The sequence below is a fragment of the Glycine soja genome, chromosome 5 (genome assembly GCF_004193775.1).
Source record: "Glycine soja cultivar W05 chromosome 5, ASM419377v2, whole genome shotgun sequence".
Taxonomy (NCBI): Eukaryota; Viridiplantae; Streptophyta; class Magnoliopsida; order Fabales; family Fabaceae; genus Glycine; species Glycine soja.
The window spans coordinates 41282607-41303534 of NC_041006.1; the positions used below are offsets into that span (position 1 = coordinate 41282607).

At 32.2% G+C, this 20928-nt stretch overlaps 3 protein-coding genes across 3 annotated transcripts; 1 reads left to right on the top strand and 2 right to left on the bottom strand.

Moving 5' to 3' along the window:
- Nucleotides 1-1946: 1946 nt before the first annotated feature.
- LOC114413414 (serine/threonine-protein phosphatase PP1-like) lies at nt 1947-6199 on the bottom strand. Its single transcript, XM_028377822.1, has 4 exons — nt 5707-6199; nt 3991-4550; nt 3203-3415; nt 1947-2302 (listed from the first exon to the last, which is right to left on the bottom strand). The coding sequence occupies exons 1-4, from the start codon at nt 5882-5884 to the stop codon at nt 2288-2290; spliced, it is 966 nt and encodes a 321-aa protein (XP_028233623.1). The 5' UTR covers nt 5885-6199; the 3' UTR covers nt 1947-2287.
- A 7470-nt stretch (nt 6200-13669) lies between these two features.
- On the top strand, nt 13670-18513 carry LOC114413415. The gene is made up of 7 exons (XM_028377823.1): nt 13670-13941; nt 14822-15160; nt 15246-15401; nt 16354-16694; nt 16935-17439; nt 17565-17597; nt 17742-18513. The coding sequence occupies exons 1-7, from the start codon at nt 13854-13856 to the stop codon at nt 18257-18259; spliced, it is 1980 nt and encodes a 659-aa protein (XP_028233624.1). The 5' UTR covers nt 13670-13853; the 3' UTR covers nt 18260-18513.
- Nucleotides 18514-19242: 729 nt separating this feature from the next.
- On the bottom strand, nt 19243-20713 carry LOC114413416 (protein LURP-one-related 17-like). The gene is made up of 2 exons (XM_028377824.1): nt 20252-20713; nt 19243-19763 (listed from the first exon to the last, which is right to left on the bottom strand). Exons 1-2 carry the CDS (start codon nt 20537-20539, stop codon nt 19362-19364), a joined length of 690 nt encoding a protein of 229 aa, XP_028233625.1. The 5' UTR covers nt 20540-20713; the 3' UTR covers nt 19243-19361.
- Between the last annotated feature and the right edge of the window lie 215 nt (nt 20714-20928).

Genomic DNA, 20928 nt, shown 5'->3' on the forward strand with positions numbered 1-20928 from the left:
TTAATTTTAAATTTTTGGGATACAAAGACTTATATTGAGAGTTTAGAAGTCATAAATCATTAAGCGTAAAGTGTTGTCATTTTAATTTTATAAAAACGTTCTGAATATATATTTTGTTGGTTACATTAGTTCAAATGCGGATGGACATTAATGATGTAGTTAGTGAACAATGAAGTGACATGTTAGTAAAAAAACAAAATCTTGCATCTACAATTTATTAGGAATTAAAATGAAAAAAAAATTAAAAAAATCTTGCATCTACAATTTCACATTAGTAAAAAAACAAAATGTAGTATTCAAAAATCAAAATTAAAAAGTAAAAAAAAAATCTCGTTCTTCTCAAACACGGACAAAAAATATAATTTGTATTAAAAAAATTATTTACGTTTATTAGTTACACCGGTGGGAAGTCTTTTTATTGTTCCACATAATAATAATATGGTAAAATTATGTAATAGCTTTCTTGGAAAAATTATAGAAAAAATAAGTAATTAACAACAACACTTTAAATTACATATATAAATACTTAGAGAAAAACTTTTATCGTTTATAATGATATTATTCAGCTTAAATAAAATTATTTTAGTAAAAAACACTTGAAATCTAAAAAAAATCACAAATCTAAAAAGAAAAATAAAATCGTATAAATTAATATGTGTTTGATTTCACATTTATATGAATGATATGTGAAACTTAACTCTATAAAAAATGATTATCATTCATGACAAAGATATTTAAGATCTAATTTGTTACAACTTGCGTCTCACTCTGAAACTTGAATTTAACTCAAAACTATTCCTAATAACTTTTGCATCAAAATAAAATCAGATTTTTTATGGTATGTTATTTAGACATATTTCTCATTTCCTTTCTATATTATTAGCCATGTTAAGAAAGGTCTAGAACCTAGATTATAATGCAGCTTGAACTTGATGAATCAATGAACTAGCCAACTAGGATTTGAAAAGACTATTTTTTAAGTAAAATCTGAACATAAATTTAAAGGCGTGAGAAAAGGGTTCTACCTTGGAAGTTGCATAAGGAGAAGCCTAATTTATTGTTACAGCCAAGAATATGAGAATAGATTCAACTTCTCTAAAATAAGCAACTCATTTTAGAAAATAAGTAAATAATATTAGTTATTAATGATACCATTAAACATTAATATTACATACATATAAATAAAAAAATCATAAATATATTGAAATATAAATTGTCGGTTTTTTTGTCTAACAACTGAGATTATTCAATGTACACTTGCTCTTTATAGAAAAATCAAATCCTATAAAAATGAACTCGAGAAATTATGATTCTTTCGTCTGATTTTAAATCTCATTTTAATAATTACACACCTATAATAATTTTTTTTAATGTGTTACCCACGTAAAAATCACCACACTTTCTACACAGATCTAGTTCTACAAATATACGTCAAAACACTTAATCTACTGTAGCTTCAATCAGGTTACTACTTAACTATTGCATTCTTAAATTATTATTACACACTATTTTAGTATTTTTATTGCAGCGTGACAAAAGAAGTAGATTGACTATCACTGACTAATTTTTCTTTTTCCTTCTTCTGTTAGGGCTATCCCACTCAGTATAAAGCTGATGCAAATATAAAATATTAGTTTCCGACACCCTACTCTTTTTATTTTATGCATAACATTGAAAAATTATACATTTCAACTCATGCATAAAACACTTACAGATTAATTCCTTACCAATAATGAAAAGTATAACAATACTAATTTTTTATCGTATAAAAATCCATAAAAATGATGTGTCAAACACAAGAACTAACATGTAAATCACTTATATATAAAGATCAGCAATATTTTTATATAAAGATTAAAACAAAAACAATGCAAACGACAGGACCAATTGACAAACTTCTTTTAAGTAATGACTAAAATATCAAATGTAAATTTTTAAGCAAGGAGAAAAACGAAAGGGTCGAAATTTTGAATTTAATCTAAATTAAAATTCTCGCGACAAAATAAGATATTCAGGATTCCTCAATATGAAGTTTGAATTTGCATTGTACATTAAAAAAAAAAAAAAACTATCAGAAAGGAGAAAGGGAGAAAAAAAGGGAAAGGGGTCAATCGAAGTCGCGCAATGAAGTGCCTTGTTCCTTGCCACACTGTCTTTAGTTTCGTTGCCAAGGAAGGAAGGCGTGTTGTGAATCACATGCCAGGCAGCAGAACGATAAGCCTTTGACCCCTAATACGAATAATGAATGCCTCCATTCAGCTCATTGACCTTGTATAGCTCGGGAATGTTAATTCTTCCCACCCTGAATAAAAAGTTAAAGGAGGTCAGAACTCAGTATATTTAAATGTGTAGGCATATGATAGGATGAAAAGAAAGCAGCTAGCAAGCTTTCAGAAGTTTTTTTAATCCACAAAATTTATACATGTTGAAGTAATATGACGAAAAAGAAAATTTAACACCTAAAAAATTGAGTAAACCCTTGTACAGAAGCAGTGCCTGGTCTCTCTCATTGGTAGACTTTACTAAGAAAAAAATGGAAATCGGCATTGGTAGAAAACTATGGGATATTGAATCAACAAACACGAACTCCTTGACCATGTAAAGGTGTAAAGCTCATTAAGAGAAATTGCCCCAAAGAGCATAGCCATTTCACCCATGCCCCTCACAACACAGACTCTACACTATAGGTTACTTCCCACTATAGGCTCATGCCCAAAAGAGCGTAGCCAAGCCAGAAAATTGGATATTTGGTTTAAAAGTCTAAGATAATTGTGAACAGTGCTTATCGGTAAAGCTCCGGGAGGCTTGAATATCTTTTAGACAGACAACCTCAATGGAAAGATCATAATTGAGTTTTAACCTGGACTTAAGCATTGCCTCTGCTATCATTATGGTCTCCCTGATGATGTTAATTTAAAGCTTGAAAATACCAATCGTATGTCAAAGTTAAATGTAGTAATACACATAAATCCACACTAATTGATTCATTCATCACATGCACCACAACCAACTTAAGTGACACATGTAAATCACTTCATATTTGCTAATAGATCTAGAAGTTATGATACAGTTGCCTTCTTGATTAAAACTCAAGATTGTAAATTACTTGCGTTAAAACATACAAATACATAGATCCACATAGATAAACAGAATATGCATTAATGAACAATTGCATGCCTTAAAATAGTTCCCATCTTCTTACCTTATGGGGTGGAGTTCCTGGTCTTGATGTGTTGATGCCAAATCCACCTTTCCCTTTCTTTTCAGAAGATTTAAGTATTTGGAAAGAGCATGTCAAGGTGTCATCCACACTCATCATAGCACCAGCATTATCAAATTCACCGCAGTAATTTGGTGCGGAGAATATCGTCACCAGCTGACGCTTGGCAAAAAACTCATATCCATCCTCTACAACCTGAAACACAAAGCCCAAAATTTTAAAAGGAAAACATTAAACCAGATTTACCAATGGATTAAGACTGATGAGCCAAGCAAATGCCCAATACATCAGCATAGACAGACAAAGACACAATGCAAGTACATCAACAAAGATAGGCTGGCAACTAAATAAAGGATCATCAATTAAACACAAGTAGAAATGACCTGATATTCATGAGGTGTCAAAGTTGGTGATATAGAAGGGAAAGAGATAAACCCAACTGTATTAAACATAATAAATTCTTTAGACTTACAATAGTGATTAATACAGTGTGACATCAAAACCCAATTTCATCATATCATCATTCATCCTGTCTCTTTCTTTTCCCTTCAATTCTCGGTCATCATAATTAATCTACTCAATGCTTGCGATTATTTTTCATTTAATAACTTGAGTAATAAGTAGCAAAATGCAAACACATCATGCATGACCAACTGTAGTATATAAGTATAGAAGTACAAACCATGAAAGATACAACCTATAGCCACAGATGATCAATCCAAAAGGAGCAATAAAACCATAGAAATTGACCAGACTTCAGGTTTCATTACCTGGTGAGCTCTGCAAATCAGATCGAGATCATGATGTTCAAGAAATTCAACAACGGTGTCAGCCCCAAATGTAAATGATACACCTCGGTCATTTTCTCCCCACCCATCAAGATCTTTATCAGGATCAGCCCATAGAAGGTCACATAGAAGGCCATGATCTGGCACATCAATAGGACGAGCAATACTTCGAATCTGATCCAAGTGTTTAAGATCAGGCGATAGTCCACCATGCATGCAAAGGATCTTCTCATCTATCAGAGCAGCGACAGGAAGGCAATTAAAGCAATCAGTAAATGTCTTCCAGAGGCGAACATTAAACCTCCTCTTACACTCATCATAGAAACCATATATACGATTGATGGATGCACACTCATGGTTGCCCCTGAGAAGAAAGAAATTCTCCTTGTATTTGATCTTGTAGGCGAGGAGTAAACATATTGTCTCTATGCTCTGCTTACCACGATCAACATAATCTCCGAGAAATAAATAATTTGCTTCAGGTGGGTATCCCCCATATTCGAACAACCTTAAAAGATCTGAGTATTGGCCATGAACATCTCCTGCAAATGAATTATTAAAACAAATGCCATCCACTATTTAACATCCATCAAGAACAAGGTGGTCAAAATCAAAAAATGAAAGGCAACCTAAAGGTTCTAGCCCTGGCTTTTAGCACCTCAAACCAAAAGGTGCCAACAAGTATAAACATGAAGAAGCAAGGCATTAAAGTTAGAAAAAAGAAGAACACAGTAAAAACTTGAACCATTTTAACGTGTTTTTTCATAACATTCCTACTTAAATAAAACTGAAAAATGTACATGTGAGAAGCACGATAATAAGTTGAAAATTGGATCTAAGGTCTAAATTTCACAAACAAAATAAATGCAGCAGCCACCGCCGCCACCGCCACGCTAAAATTTAAATTCATGACAAAGCAAGTTAGATGGATAGGCTTTTGGAGTTTTCACAATTATTGGCCATTTAAACCGAGTACCACCAAAATGTCAACAAGGCAAGCAACTTGCCCATACCAAGAAAACATCACAAGGCAGCACATGCCTGACAGAAGGGGCACCTTGTCTACAACCCCAAAAGGCACTTGACAGATGAACAGGTAACAACAAACTCATTGAAAATCAGTTTTTGCAACTGGTAATGTACCTATTGGTGTAGAACTTTAGAAGGCAGCCATTAATTCTATCCAACAACACATCAAAACAATTTATTCATTTACATAGACTCCTCAACACACGTTTTCACGTAAATGAAGAGTTAATAACTGCACAAGTAGCTGATTATCTCAAAAGCAATAGTATCCACGTCAATCACACTTCCCTCTAAATAGTCCCTAGAAAACCAAACAAAGGTGTGAGTGATAAACTGACAATCCCAATTTCAGCACACCAACCTAAAACCCCATATTAAATTCAAAGTACCAAAAAAAGTTTCAAAAGAGGCAAAACCTAAAACCTTCATATTCACACCAAAACCAAATCGTTCACTAATTCCAATTCCATGTAAACAACGATCAGCGTTCATGACAAACCGCATGTAAAACGAAATAAACAGAATTAAAAGCCAGTTTTCCCCCAACGTTTCCCATTCAATTAAAGAATCCACGCATCACAATTCACAATTAGCACAAAACAAAAAACTAATAAAACAACAAGCAAGGTTACAATTAATCAATTAATCGGAAATATCGAGTAAATATACCACAAATCTTAATAGGAGCCTCGAGTTCGAGAAGATTAGGTTGACTGAGAAAGATCTCTTTGGAGGAAACACAGAGTTGTCGAATTTCTGCCTCCGTAAGCTGCACCTGCTTCGTCGTTCTACCGTTCTTCGCCGCGACGAGCCTCCGGATAATATCGTCGAGCAGGTTCTCGTCCATCTCGCGAGAATTTCGGAAACGAAGGATCGGATTCTCAATCTCACAGAGAGAGAGAGAGAGAGAGGTTATTTATCGCTTGGCCTTTAAGATAAAGCAGCAGATAAATGAATCCAAAACGCAAAACGGAGGGAGTGATTGCTAAAGCCGCCGGAGTGACAAACGGAGTTGTTTATAGAGATGAGTTTTGTAGGTTTCTTCTACTCTTTCTTTGGGTTTGGCGGAGGGAACCCTACCCTAGTTGCTGACAGGGACAAATTCCACACCATTTTTCTTTCTCGTCACTCTCTTTGTGTATATGGAAACTTTTTTTTTTCTTTTTTCAATAAGAATACTAATTAATAACTAACTATAAATAAATAAAAATAATATGATACCTTCCCATCGATACATTCCTGAATCCTATCTGAAACCATTTAATAGACTGGGACGTGGGACCCCACCCCTCGCACGTGCAATGCGTTGCCACGTCATCTCATCTTCTTCTCCTGAGTTATATATTTTTTACCCCAGCACACCATGATCACCCTATGATGATAATGAAGAGCTTGCATTCGTGGCTGTTCGTCACTTAGAATTTACATGATGATTCTCACAATCTAAAATACATTAACTATGTTGATTTGGATTGTTTTAATTAATTGGTTTTTCTCACTTAAATTAAATTAGTTACAACTGGTTCAATACTTAAATTTATTTTTCATTCGAGTTATTTCAATGATGCAATTAATTATTTTTTAAGAATTTTAGATTGATATATTGTAGACTTTAGTATTTTGAATTTTTTTACATATAATATTTAATTTTTTATTTTGATCTTAGCTTATTTAGTATTAGCAAATGTTTTGATTTAATTATATTTATTATGTAACTTTTATCATTTTTTAAATAAAATAATAACAATATGATAAGGTAATAATTCTAGAAAAAAAACTAAATATTAAATAAAATAAACAATAAATCCATTTACTTAAAATAAATAATAATTTTACTTTACGTTAATATAAAATTAAATATTTATATATGATATATAATATAAGAAGAAACAAAAAAATAGGAGACAAAAAATGTTATGTTAAGAAGAAAAAAAACATCAACTCTTTAAGAAGAATTGTAATAGAATGAGAGAATATTTATTTGAGTGTTTCAAAATTCAAAAAGTCAATTGTTTATACAGTATTTATAAGTTTGCCCCATTATCAAAAGTTAATGAATAACTTTTAATATTCAAATAAAATTATAATCAAATTAATATAAAAGAAAAAGTTAATAAATACAATCATGTATAGCCTTTAAAATTAGTATATTACAATTGTAAAAGAAATAAATATTAAAAGGAAAAATCAATGATACTAAAAAAAAATTGTCTAAAGAAATAAAGAAAAATTATCTCTACACTGAATATTATAAAATAAAAATAAAAATATTTGTCTAAAAAATGAAATTATTTACAATTATTACAGAGAAGCCTCCTTAGTAAAAAATAATCCTAGCTGATATAAAAAAATTCCTAACTAAGATATATTAAAAGTTTTAAATTTAAAAAATATTGGGGGTTATTAATAAATCCGTCCTTGACAATATTGTACTGAAAAAAAATCATGTATACGATAATGTATTATATCAATAATAATAAATTTAACATGTAAAATACTTATAAGTTTTATTAAAAAAAATAAGAAATAATGAGTATAAAATTAAATCTGTCAAGTATTGTAATTTTCCAATTTTTATTCCTTTGTTATTTTCCTATGAAAAAATTTAGAAATGATATCAACTTGTATCCCTTAATCAAGTATTATAGAATTTGAATTTCGATTAACCATTGAGTATAAAATAAATAGATTGGATAAAAAATATTTACATTATATTCATTCATAATCCCGACAAAAATTTATCATTATTTTCAGTTAGAAAAAATTTATACTAATAACGTCATAAAAAAACATGATGAATAATATTATTAGATGCAAAAAAAAACAACAGTAATTCCACGTGTCGAGCTCCCATCTATCAGTATCCCATTTGGGTCTCTCGGTATGGGATTGGTTGGGTTTGTTCTGTTTTTTTTTTTTCTTAAATTAAAAAAAAAAAAACTAATTGGACCACGGTAAAAGCAAGAATAAGGGATTTTATCCATTACAGTTGATCGTGTGCTGATTGGTTCTTTTAGTAGAGTTAGTGATTTTAAATTGGGGTTAAAGGGCTCTTTTGCAAGTTTATACTACTACGAAGAATTCATACCATGATGATTCTGGGACTGTGAAGGAAGTTTCTCTTTTACCCAAGTAAGTTTGTCCATTTGTAGTTTTTCACTCTCTGATTGCTGTTTTTTTTTTTTTTTTGTTATGCTCACTGTTAGTTTTATTTTGTATTCAGATTGCATCACTACAAGAAGATAAGAAAGCTTTGGAACCACTCACAAAGTCAAAAGAGGCAGCATTGCTTGAAGCAGAGAAGATTTCATGATAAATCTGAAGTGGATTTCATTGTCTCTTTTTTTTTTTATGGTAAATCTAAGTTGTTAGAAACTGGCCTGGGTGATAGATCTAATAATGAAATTATTTAGGCTATCTCATTGTTTGAAGAGCTAAACCATATAAGCAGCCAACAAACTAGAGAGACATGAAATCTTCAACTTACATGTGGAAAGCAAATGTCTAACTGTTTAAACATGCTTCTTTCGTAAGCCATATTTGAGTAACATTCATGAGGTAGCTCACTTGGCAGCTAAACATATAAACATGTTTTTTTTTGTCAGCAAAATTAAATATATATTATTATGGGCAAGGTACCAAAAACAGAAACTTTGAGGAGGTTATTGTGTATTTCAATCATAAGCAGATAGAAATACTAGATAACCACCACTAACAACAGCTATCCACACTATATGTTCCTGCATGAAATGCCCTCCCCCTAATACAGAAGCCTAAAGAGGTTAAATTTATAACCCCGTGTTACATGTGCTTACTTTACTTTGCTATCCCAACTTCCTAATCCCGATTTACAACAATACAATATTCTCACCAATCACCACAGTACCATATATATATTACCCATCAACCCGCATCAGAACATGCGTTCTACTCAGCAACAAATATATACCAATCGAAACCATTTCAATAAAGTTGCCTGTCTCCACGATGCAAGCAGATGAGTTGGTTCACCATTGCTCATAGGAGAAATTAAATCCAACCTGCATATTATGCAGCCAAGACCATGCATGGAATTAGTTTTGATGTAACCCGGGTTTCATGTGCAGAATCCACTTAGGTTGGATGGAGGATTTACGTGTCTTTTCAGATTAATGCTTCTTGGTGTTGGGGTGATTGTCTCTTTTTTTTCTTCTTGGTTTTGGGATAACTTATTATTGTAATTATATTTTTTTTGTTATATGTATTAGCTTTTGGATCTTAGCTGACCTCTTTGGCCTTGAGAGAAATCCAATATTTCTTCAACAAATTCTCATTCTCACTATTATTTCTATTTTATTCTTTTTTTTTAAAATTTGATTTTGCTCTGTTTGACAGGATTCAGTTTCAGATTTATTTGTGTTCTGATTAAAGTCTCAACGTTTGAAATAAAGCTTTTAGAACTTCAGCAGTTAAGAAATGGAAATTCTCTATGAATACATAAATAGAATTTTGAGCTCAGTGTGTTTCTTACTGAGTTTTGCTCTTGGTTATCCTGCAGTCTTTTGTAATAGTATCTGATCCGTCTGTTGCAAAACACATGTTGAGAGAGAATTCAAAGCCTCCACTAATTTCATACATTGTACTTGGATGTTATTCTTAGTACTTCTTCATGTGCAGGGTATCTTGACTGAGATCTTAGACTTTGTAATGGGGAAAGGGCTCATCCCGGCTGATGGTGAAATATGATGAGTTAGACGTCATTTTTTAGTCCCAGCAATGCACGAGAAGGTAATCTATATTATTTTGATTATGTAACACTACTGCCATTTTAGAGGACAAATATATTATTTTGATTGAATCAGTTATTTGATGTAAAATGCAAGACCTCTATATTCTCAATTGGAGCTTATGGATCAGAAAGCAGGGAATAGTAGCAGCAGCTGCAACAGGAACTGGTAACTGTTCTACTCATTTCCCCACATTGTTATTTTATCATAAGATTTTGTTTAAGATTCTATTTGGTATTGTCCCAAATATCCACAATTTTGTGGCAGCTGCCAGACTCTGTATTGTTCACTAGTCCTAGATAATTTTACAGATTAGACTAGATTCTAGAATATATTCCATCTAGCTGTTTACTATATATAGACAGTACGGGAATCTAAGGCTTTTTATTCCATGCCAATTTCAGAATGGTATATATTCTTCTCTACCTTGATGAAGAAAATAACAATTTTATTTTTATTTTTACTTTAAATTCGAAAAACATGAATATCCTAGCAAAGTCGGTTTAGGACACTAGTTGTAATACGTGAGAGGATTGATCCTAATGACAAGAATGCGACCGGTGATCACTTGTCATAAGAATATCCTTTACCCCATTTTTGTTTTTTTTTAATGGGTTGTGTTTCCTATTCTTAGCAAAATGTTATACATACTTAATTTTGCTTCACCTCGAAGCTAAATGCGACGATCTGGTTCTTCTTCAACACCTCATTATGGCCTCTAATCTCATTTAGTCATTTTCCCTTTTTTATTTGTTGAATTTTTTTATATTTCAAGTAGGTTTTCTTTTCTTTTTTGTTTGAATAATTTTAAAGTTCCTTGTTCTCCTATTAGTGTTTTTCTTCAACCTACTAATCAAGGGTTGCATGATGTTCATGGACATCACGGTGAACAAAGAAAGACGAAACAATCATCTTGTTGTTTTTGGGATGGAAAAGGGAAAGAATAAGGAAAAAAAATGAAACATCACCACTGAAAATTGTCTCTACCAACGATAAATGATTACCAACGACAGAGATTGCTGATGAAAAAAAAGAAAGGTGACACTACAGTGTGGAAGGTGCATTATAGTATTGTGATATGAGATCAATCATGAGGTTATAATTTATGATAGATAGCGAATCACCTAAAATGATGGTGCACCGTAGATTTCATCAATTTTTTTATTAGATTTGCAAATATAAATATATGAAATAGAATGAGATAATTTTGAATATGTGTTTTCCTTTTCTTACATAAATTTCATTTTATTTTTCTCTTTATTAATTGAAATTGGTCAAATTTCTTTCAAGTTTGATCAATTAAGTAGTTTGACCAAAGCATTAGGTTTAAAAAATTGATCAATTAAGGTTCACATGTCATGCTTCACAACGTGTGATTTTGCTACTGACACGTACGTATTATTAATGATGTTACCCCTTCGATCATTTTTGTCAAGAGGTTTTAACAACGCATACAACAATTGTTTTTTTTTTTTTTTTGTTGGTGTGTGTGCAACTCATGGCCACAATCGATTGAGAGTATCTTTGTAACAAGAATAAAATTATAAGATATTTATTATTAAATAAAATGTATAAGTGAGTGAACACATTGGTGACATTTTGAATTTTATCAACCCTAGGGGCTTTTAGTCAAACAAAAATACTAAAGATGATATCAATAATTAATTTTTAAACAAAATAATTGTAAAGTATTTAATTACATGACATCAATAATTAGTTATATTTTTATGACAATTAATTATAATCATACAATTTAAATATTAGATTTTATCTATGCAATGCATGGGGTATTGATTTCTTTATTTGATTTTATTTGAGATTTCTTTATATAATTTTTTATGTACTACTATATTTGGTTTATGTTTTTTAATTAGTAGATATAATTTTATTTTTTTAATTAACCTAGAAGAAAATTAAAAAAACTTGAAAGATAATTTACTTAATAATATTTAATTGACTTGCATCATTGAGTGTGTGAATCAAATGACATGATGACAAGTTATTTTAACATTGTTAATGCTTTTGATTTGAAGTCAAGATATATAATTATGTTAAATATTTAGATTGAGTTTTATTGTCTATAATGATTTTTTTGTCTCAAACAAAATGTCTTCCCTAATCCCTAAAGAATACATGTAAGATATTATTGTATCAAATTAGTTAAATATCTAATTGAATTAACTCTAAAATATTATTATTTAAATTTAAATGCCATATTATTTTATCAAATTTGTTATATTACATTACATTAAATTTTTTCAATCAAATTATAAGATGATATTTGTGAGGTAAAAAAGTATTTAATTAAATATAAATATTTTTGAATTCTAATTTCATTTTTCTATCATTTTAATTTTTAAAAATAATTAAATAAAATAAAATTTCTTTTATTGTTTGATTTTTGTCCACAATGTTTGGTTGCATCGCGTATTCTATTTTATACTTTTTAATCAAATAATTATATATATAAATTGTTTTAGAAACACGGACAAACCGACTAGTTATTAATAAAAAATTATTAACAAATAAAATGTATAAGTGAGTTAACATAATAATAGTTTTTTTGAATTTTTCCAATCCTAAGTAGGTTTGAATCGAACAAAAATACTAAAATTGATACTTCTATTAAATTTTAAGGCAATTAAACTTTCAAATTTTTAACTCGAAATTAATAATTAAGGACTTATTTGAGGGTGACGGTGAGTTTTTTATTTTTTATTTTAAATGTAATTTTTCAAATAAAACATTTTTGACAAAAATGAACCTATAATAATTTTTAACTGATTTTAAAACATGTTTACGCTCATTTAAAGAAATTATGATTTTAATTTTTAGTTTTAAAAATAACACTTTTCCTACCTTTGATAATGACTTTTTTTTTTACTACCAATTTTACCAACATCAACACCACTAACATTGCATCATTTTTGACACCGATATCACTACTAGAATCATTATTAACACTATAATTACTAATGTTTTTATCGTCATCCCTACTATCATCATCATTGTCACTAATACTATTATTACCTCCACTCCACTACTACAATTGTTATTATCATCATAACTATTACTATGACATTACAATCATTACTATCTTAACCACCAATGATACGGTCATCACCACCATTAATATAGTTACCCTCATTATTTTTATCACTACAAAAATATATTCTTAAATTAATTTTAATAGGATTGAAATTGTCCAAAGGAGTTTTATTTTGAAACTAAAAATTAGAAATTGAGTTTTTGAAAGTTAATTATTTTAATTAATTTTTTATGTATTTTTAATGCTGTAACCTAAATAAAGTATACATCTGTTTTTAAGTTTTAAGTATAAGAAATTTTTTAAAAATTTGTTTATCCCTTTTACAACAGTATTTTTAAATTTTATTTGCATAAATTAACTTTTGACTAAAATATTCTTAATTATTTTATAAGAAATTTATTTTCTCTTTTTAAAAGGATTGAAAAAGAAGAAAAACATATATTAATTAATTAAGTATAAAGTAATTAAACAAAAAGAGAGATTACAAGTTTCAATAATTTTAAAAAAATATATATTAATTGTTAACAATTTTAATATTATCAATTTTCTTAAAAATATAAATGAGTTAAAAGAATATTATATAAGCATACAGGTAATAACGCTTAACCTAAAAAGATGTAGTTCTATATATCTGAAGAAAAAAGGACTACAACTTAATAATATGTTAATCTGGGTGATAAACCTGCATTAATTGATCCATGAACAAAATGGATAATGCCACGTCAATTAAGTAAAAGAGAAAAACCTAACTCTCAATTTCATAAAGATAAAAGTGTGTTATAAAATAATGTGGGATTGCTCTTACCGGAATATTCCCTAGGACCAAACACTTGAGACCATTTCCCGAAAACTATATATAGCAATCTTTGAATCCCAAAACTTGCCCTAGAAATTCTTCAACAGCCGCAACATGCTACTTCGCACCAAACACTCACTTTCTCTCTCCTCACTCTACACTCGCCACAGCTACCAGATTCGCGAAGGGGTTTAGGGTTCCGTCCATGGACGCTGTTGAATTGCCGTTACCACTTGACGTGGCAGCCACCCCCAAATTGATGGGATCGGAGGGTTTCTCGCTAATTCAAAATGGTTTCGCTCATTATCCTTTCCCCAATTTCTATTTCTATTTCTATTTCCTTTCTCTTCTTCTTTATGTTATTTTTTTAACCCTTATTTTGTTTTTGTTTTCTTTTTTTTGTTATTGCTGTGTCTATGTATGAGTGTGTGTCGTTGGCTTTGGGGTTTTGGTGATTTGATCTGTGATATTCTGTTGTTTGTTTGCTGGTGGTCTTGAGCGTTATGAAATAATGCAAATTTGGAAGCTGGGAAAATGTAATTTAGATAATTTATGAGTTATTGTACTGTCTTTGACTGGGATATTCATAATTTTTACATCATTATAACTGAAAATGAACCTAGTGAGTAGTGACAACTGCTCTGACTACGGCAGCAGTCTTGTAATTCTTACACTTGTCAATAATATTGATTAGAAAGATAACGGAAGGTTGAACTTGATGTTGAATGTGGAAACATGTTGATATTATTTTGTCCATTGATGGGAGAGGAAGTTGTTGGAGTGTATATTTGAAGCATGCCATATATGTGTGTTAGTTCAGTGTTGGAGGCTCCAACTTGGAGGAGCTCTGCTTAGTGGTGGAGATGCTCACTCTGTTTGCTCAATGCTTGGTTTTGAGTCATCCCCCATACACAGGCGGGATTAAACCAATGTGCTTCTTTTGCACTTTGCAGTTGTTTGACTTATAAATAGCTTTTACTCGGACTGTTTCAAGTAATCATCTATTCCTAATAGATATTGATTTCTTGGATGCATGCCGTATTGGATGAATTGTCCCTTATTGGGTTTAGGTTTAGCCTATTAATTTCAGTCTCAACTTGTGATATACTCATCATCCTTTTGCTTTTTTATTCATTATTACATGGTTTTACTGACTCACTGTTATTGTGCCAGATGTTGCAAGTATAAAAACTGTGCCTGAGTTTCCTTCCTGCAATAAATTTGTAGAAACTCAACTCTCTAAGAATTCTAGTCTGCTGCCCCATCTCGAGGGTGAAGAGGTGTCCAAAAATACGCCTAGTGGTAATGGAAGAAATTTTTCTGTAATTAATTCCAGATTAGAAGGTGTACCATTACAACGAAAAGCAGCAAAATCAAACAGGAGTAATAGTTCTTGTTCAAAGAGGCCACGGATGTCCCAACCAGAAGATTCTTTGAGCCCTAATGGAATTGAAGAGTCAAAGGATATTTCTGACAAACTTGGATTGCATAATTTAAACTGTACTTCTCCAGGTATTTTCCCACCAAACAGGCCATCTATTGCTTTCTATCTATATGCTATTTGACTTTTTATGTTCCTTGATTTCTTTTGGTGTAGAGAAAAATCAATTACCAAAGCAAAAGAGCAATTCTAGCAAGCGTGGTGATAAGAGGAATTTTAAAGTGCCTTCTGTGAAGGCTAAATTTGAGTCATCCTCTATGAAGATGGGTGCATCAATCTTCAGTTTTACATCTGGGGGGAACAACTTTTTTGGTATGTAATGTAATTATTAGGCTTATTGTTCTCTTTCTTCATAAATCTCCTGTAGTTTCTCTTTCTTCGTGAACTTTTTTCTCCATGTATTTCTTGAACATTGTGATTGAAGATAGCCAGGGGCTCATTTAACCTGTTTGATATCTGATTTGTGTGTTTGTAGCATTAATTACTTAAGTTATCCAACAATTCAGGTCATTCCATTTAATATGTGAGAAAACTCATCTGAAGTTGTCTACTGATATGGATATACATTGTGTATTCTTTTTCAAAAACCAAGTTCATGACACAACTGAGACTTCCTTTCTTTTTTTCTTTACTACCATGTTTGTAATGATATTGAAGCCAGAAACAGGCCTATTTTGATTATCTGCTTATCCAGCTTAAAAGGCAATCAGGCATGTTTATATTGCTGATTTCTCATAACAGATATACTTTAACAACTGCAGTCTTCTTACTATAATGCCTTGATTTCTCAAAATTGTACCTTGTTGCATTATTATTCTTGAATCTTGAACTCAATATCATTTTGGCTATACTTGTGCCACTATGGAGGCAGTTTAATAATGTTCAATTCTTTGCCTTCGTAGAAGTTTAGAGTATCAGCTATTCTTTTTTAATTATAATTTCCAATATTTTTGAGCCAGCTCTTTATGTGAGGATATCAAAATTTCTGCTTCTTCCCAGTATATGATTTTGTATCGGTTAGCTTTATGTCTAATAGTTAGTACCTAACCCACATGCGGCCACATCAGCAAATTATATATGTTCTGACACCTTTAATCTACAATTCCAAGCAACAAATATAAGCTGTTTAATTAATACTTAAGATTTTAATAAAGCTCAGGTTCTCTGCCAGAATACTTTGTTTAGGTTCTTTTATGCTTTACAGCTGTGATTACTATGTGAAACTTGAATAAATTTCAATCAATTTTTTGGAAACTGTTGCCAGGGCTATATGGTCTGAAACATGATTTTCATGATGTCACAAAGCTTATGGAGGAACCACCGTTAGAGGAGCTTCTTAGGGGCACTTTTGACTTCCCCATTTTAAGCAAAGATAAAGGGAAGAAAACATCAAGTATGAGTGATAGTTTTTTAAATTCAGTTAGAAAGGCATGCTCTATCCTTCAGCACCCGAAACCCATTCGGTCCCAAAATATGGCCGAGATGGATTACTCCTCCAACATGAAAATGTCAACTTGCCAATTGAGCTCAGTTTGTGCAATAGAAAGTGTTGGTAATGGGGATAAAGAGCAGTCTTGCACATTAGACATGTCTTCATGTCAGAAGGTCAGTATTAAATGTTTCAAATATGCATTCATTTTTGGCTTTAATAAACTAAAATTCGAATTTTAATGGATTGCTTCATATATGTTACGTAAAGGCTGCCCCATCCTATTTGGCTTCTTCAGGCACTAAAACTTTTTGCTTTTACTTGGTCATGTATGCCTATTCTAATTTACCTCCACTGATAATAAAACTGTATATAATGTTAATGTCATTTTGTACTTATTAGTGCTTGACTTCCAGGATCATTGTAGTGAAGTAGAAAGTACAACTAGTCCACTTGACTTCCCGTTACATCAACCTAAGGATGTTTTGGAACGAATTGCACTCCATCCATTCCAGGATTTGGAGTCTTTGCTGCTTGATGTGTCCAAGCCTGCTGTTACCACAAAGAATGGTAATGACCAACGGTCAGGCAAGCAAGTGTCTCGTCGGCCAAGCCTGCCAACCTTTCCATGGTCACATGCTTTTGGTCATTCTAGAACTAATTCTGACGCAGGTAAGTTATCAACAAGTAGAAGTATGTGCCAAGGTAAATGGTCAAGGATAGGTGTCATTGCTAGCTCTACAGATGCTGATCGCAGTTCCTTCTCAAACCTTGATTCATTCAGTTATGATCAGAGCCTTGTTCCTTCATCTGGTAGTTCAGACAAAAGGAATTTCTCATCTTTATTTGCTAACCTTCCTTTCCATCAATTGGATTCTTCATCTTCTGTACCATGTTCAGAAATTTCTCAGGCTAAAGCAGGTAACTTTTTCTTAGGCTACTTGAATTTGTTATTGCTTATCTCTACTTTCTTTTTATCATCTGATTCTTCTCTTCTCCCTCTCTCTCTGGGAATTATCTTACTGATCTCTGTCCTGAAAATACAGAATTTGGAGGCCAAGTTGATACTAAAGAAAATGGTATGTTGTTATTGAGAACAACACATCTTTTTGAATGTGTACACTTGTTTGACTATTTTGAAAATCTGTTCTTTCTAATCTAACTTTTTTACTGAAGTTTCTAGTATAGCAAGACCTCCTGCTTAGCATTTTTGTTTGTGACAGATGAACGTTGTCCAATAATATTAACTGCTGCACAAACTCTCTGTGAAATTGCAACTCACTTAATGAGGCAGAGTTCAGATGGAATTTTAAAATGGCAAAGGAAAACTTCACTGAAGGCCATGAAATCTTGCCACTATAAATCAGATGAGAAACTTGAGGAGACGTCTTCAAGACCAATTTCAATGATCGGATCTGACATGGTGGCCAGAAGTGTGGAGCAGATAATGCCCTCAAAGAAGCCAAGACTTTCCATAGTCGAGAATAAGAACAGTGGTCACTCCAATATTGCTAAGAAAGGGCACATTGTGTGGCCTATTTCAAAATCAAGTAGATCATTTCCCAGTAAACAAATTAGAGACTCTTTTGTGGAAAACAAACGTACAAATGCCAGCATCTTGAAGCAACATTATATGATGCCCCCACCTGCAAGGGATTTAGATAAGGCTCATGATGGTCAGAAGCAGGTTGGAAAAGTAGTAGCGATGGACTGGAAAAGGGGAAGAGACAACACAGATTGATCAAACAATTATTGGCAGTAAACACATCAGCAGACAGCAGCTGGCAGCTGTTGTGTGATTAGCAAATGTTAGGTTAGTAAAAGGCTACTTTGTACATATTGTTATGTTGTGGCTGCAAGCCTGCGATGAATTTGTTGTTAGTGTTTATGTTCAGAGGCAAACATGATCCAAATGTTGTAACATTAAAACAGGTGTATAAAACAGCAGAATTCTTTGCTTAGAGTACGAAGCATTAGTGAGATTAAGTTCCCTCATTCTTTGTGTGTATCTTTTATGAATTGCATGCAACTGCCATTCTATAGCATGCTTCTTATACTAGTTTTTTTTTTTGCCTGGGTTAATTGCTAAATTTACTAATGCCACGTTTGCGGTTTCGGATCCATATCCTTCCGGCTCTCCATCAACACTTCCCTCCGTCCAAAATCTCAACCTTCTCTTATATCCTCTTTTCTCTCTAATTTCTGCATAATAACAAATTTAAGGGTTTAGATGCTGGCTGCAAGATGGCTGCTGGAGGGAATGAAGCTGAGAGGATCCAAATTTGTTCGCAGCTATGTGCAGCTGTAACTTACAGCAGTGTCTAATATTTGTATATAGCCTTGTTTTAGAAATATGGTTAAAACTTAAAATGATACCTCATGCATTATGTGCTCCTGGATAATACTTGTAGTCTTTATACGTTATTTATTGAATTAAAAGAAGTTTTAGTTCTTTTTAACTTTTAAGCCATTAATAGCGAGGATGCAGTCTGATGATTTGAACTGTTTGCATACTCAGCCTCATAGGAAATGAATTCCATTCCTAACATAAACTTTGAGAGGTTAACCACATGTTTGCTTGATGCACATCATACTGAAGTAAGTAATTCTTGTTTTTGAGTCAAAATTGATGTGAATTAAGAGGAAAGCTTGGATCTTTGATGCAGATCCAAACATGCGCATCTGTGTAGCTTCTTGCTTGACATGAAATGAAACACTTTGTAGTTGACTGTTTCAATATTTTTTTCTTAGTTTTATATAGATCTCTCCAGCTAATTTACAGTGCCTTTCGAGTAAAATGGTATACTATAGAAACTAGAAATGTGTTACTCTATGGAAGAGTATTATGAAAACATTTGATCCAGTAGTAAAACGAGTGCCATGGCAAAACTAGGATCAAACACAGGGTGAACAACTAACTGAAAAATCTCTATCCCGAAAGAAACGTCTTTGGTATTGGCCTCCTTTCTCTTGATTTCAACGACGGCATTCTTGTACTCATCCAACACTTTACATGTTCTATGTGCATAGGAACCTTCAACTGTAAACGCCGGATGTCGTTTATCTGAATCCGAGGCAGCGCGGTACACGTAGGCCTGAACCTTGTTGGCTTTGCCGTCTAAAATATTCACACGCTTCCGTACACAACAAACTGGTCTCTCTTTTGACTTAACCGACTTACTCCTCGTACTCTGCTTCCCCATTTCCCCTTCATACACAAACCATCTATCTACTAACCCTAGCTTCTGCAATCAAATAAAATCAACATGTCATCAACAACCATAAATAGCATTTTATATACTCAACCGACAAAATATCATCCAAAAATTTTATATACTCCTCCTACCCCGTTTCTTTAATCTGATTTTGCATTTATAAATATTGCCATTTTATCATTTCTTTGATCCTTAGCTATGGGCTTAAAAAACACGATTAAAAAAAAGCTTATTTACAATTTATTTGAACTTATCTTCTGACATGACACTTGAAAATAATCTATGGTACACTATAACTTGTTAACTACAATAAATTCTCTAAACGACTTATACAAAAATAGTTTAATCATATTTTCTTTTGATTATAAAAGCAGCTTATATACAAGTGTTTATATGATTAGTACTTGTTTAATAAGTTGATTAGCTAAATGCGGGTAAGTCTTAACATAGGAAAAGCGATAAACTTATGCATTAAAACGTAGAAAGAAAGATGAAGGGAATGCTAATTATACACATACCCTGGAGCGGCGCATGGTGAGAAGAGAGTTTCCTGAAGCGTCCATAAGAATGAGTTCGTTAGGGTGCATGATGTAATTGTCCACCCGATACACAAGGTTTCCATATGAATCTATCACAGTGAATCCTTTACAACTAATCACAAGGGATTTTCTCCAAACTGTTAGCGTTAGGGACGTGCACAAACTTGCTTCTGTTAAAGGGTACCTGTTTCTCTCCCCATCATGCTCACCCTCTTGTTCCTCGTGCACTGCTCTTGACAGAAATTTGAACCGAGAAAACACCCTCATGCTTCTCTTTCCTTCAGTCTAAGTAGTTAGCAAGACTCTTTCGGCGGAATCTATCTAAATTCTAAGGGGTTGCGTTATATTTATAGGAACAAGGTCTACAGTTAACGTGTTGACAAGACATGGAATATGGACACGTTTCCAACGAATAAAATAGGGATAGGTGATGGAGTTGGTCTAGAATTCTGCTTCTAGCACAAAGCCAAGGGAGACAATACGGGTCGATTAGCAGTTAAGCACACAGGAACTTTTTGGAGGCTAGTGTGGGACGAGAATGTTGATGTGTCTTTATGAAAAGTTACACGCTCTAGGACCAGATGCATTGTTTTCTACACTCCTTTGACTTCTTTCTTTTTACTTTTCTAATTTTCTTTAAAGGAAAATCACTTACC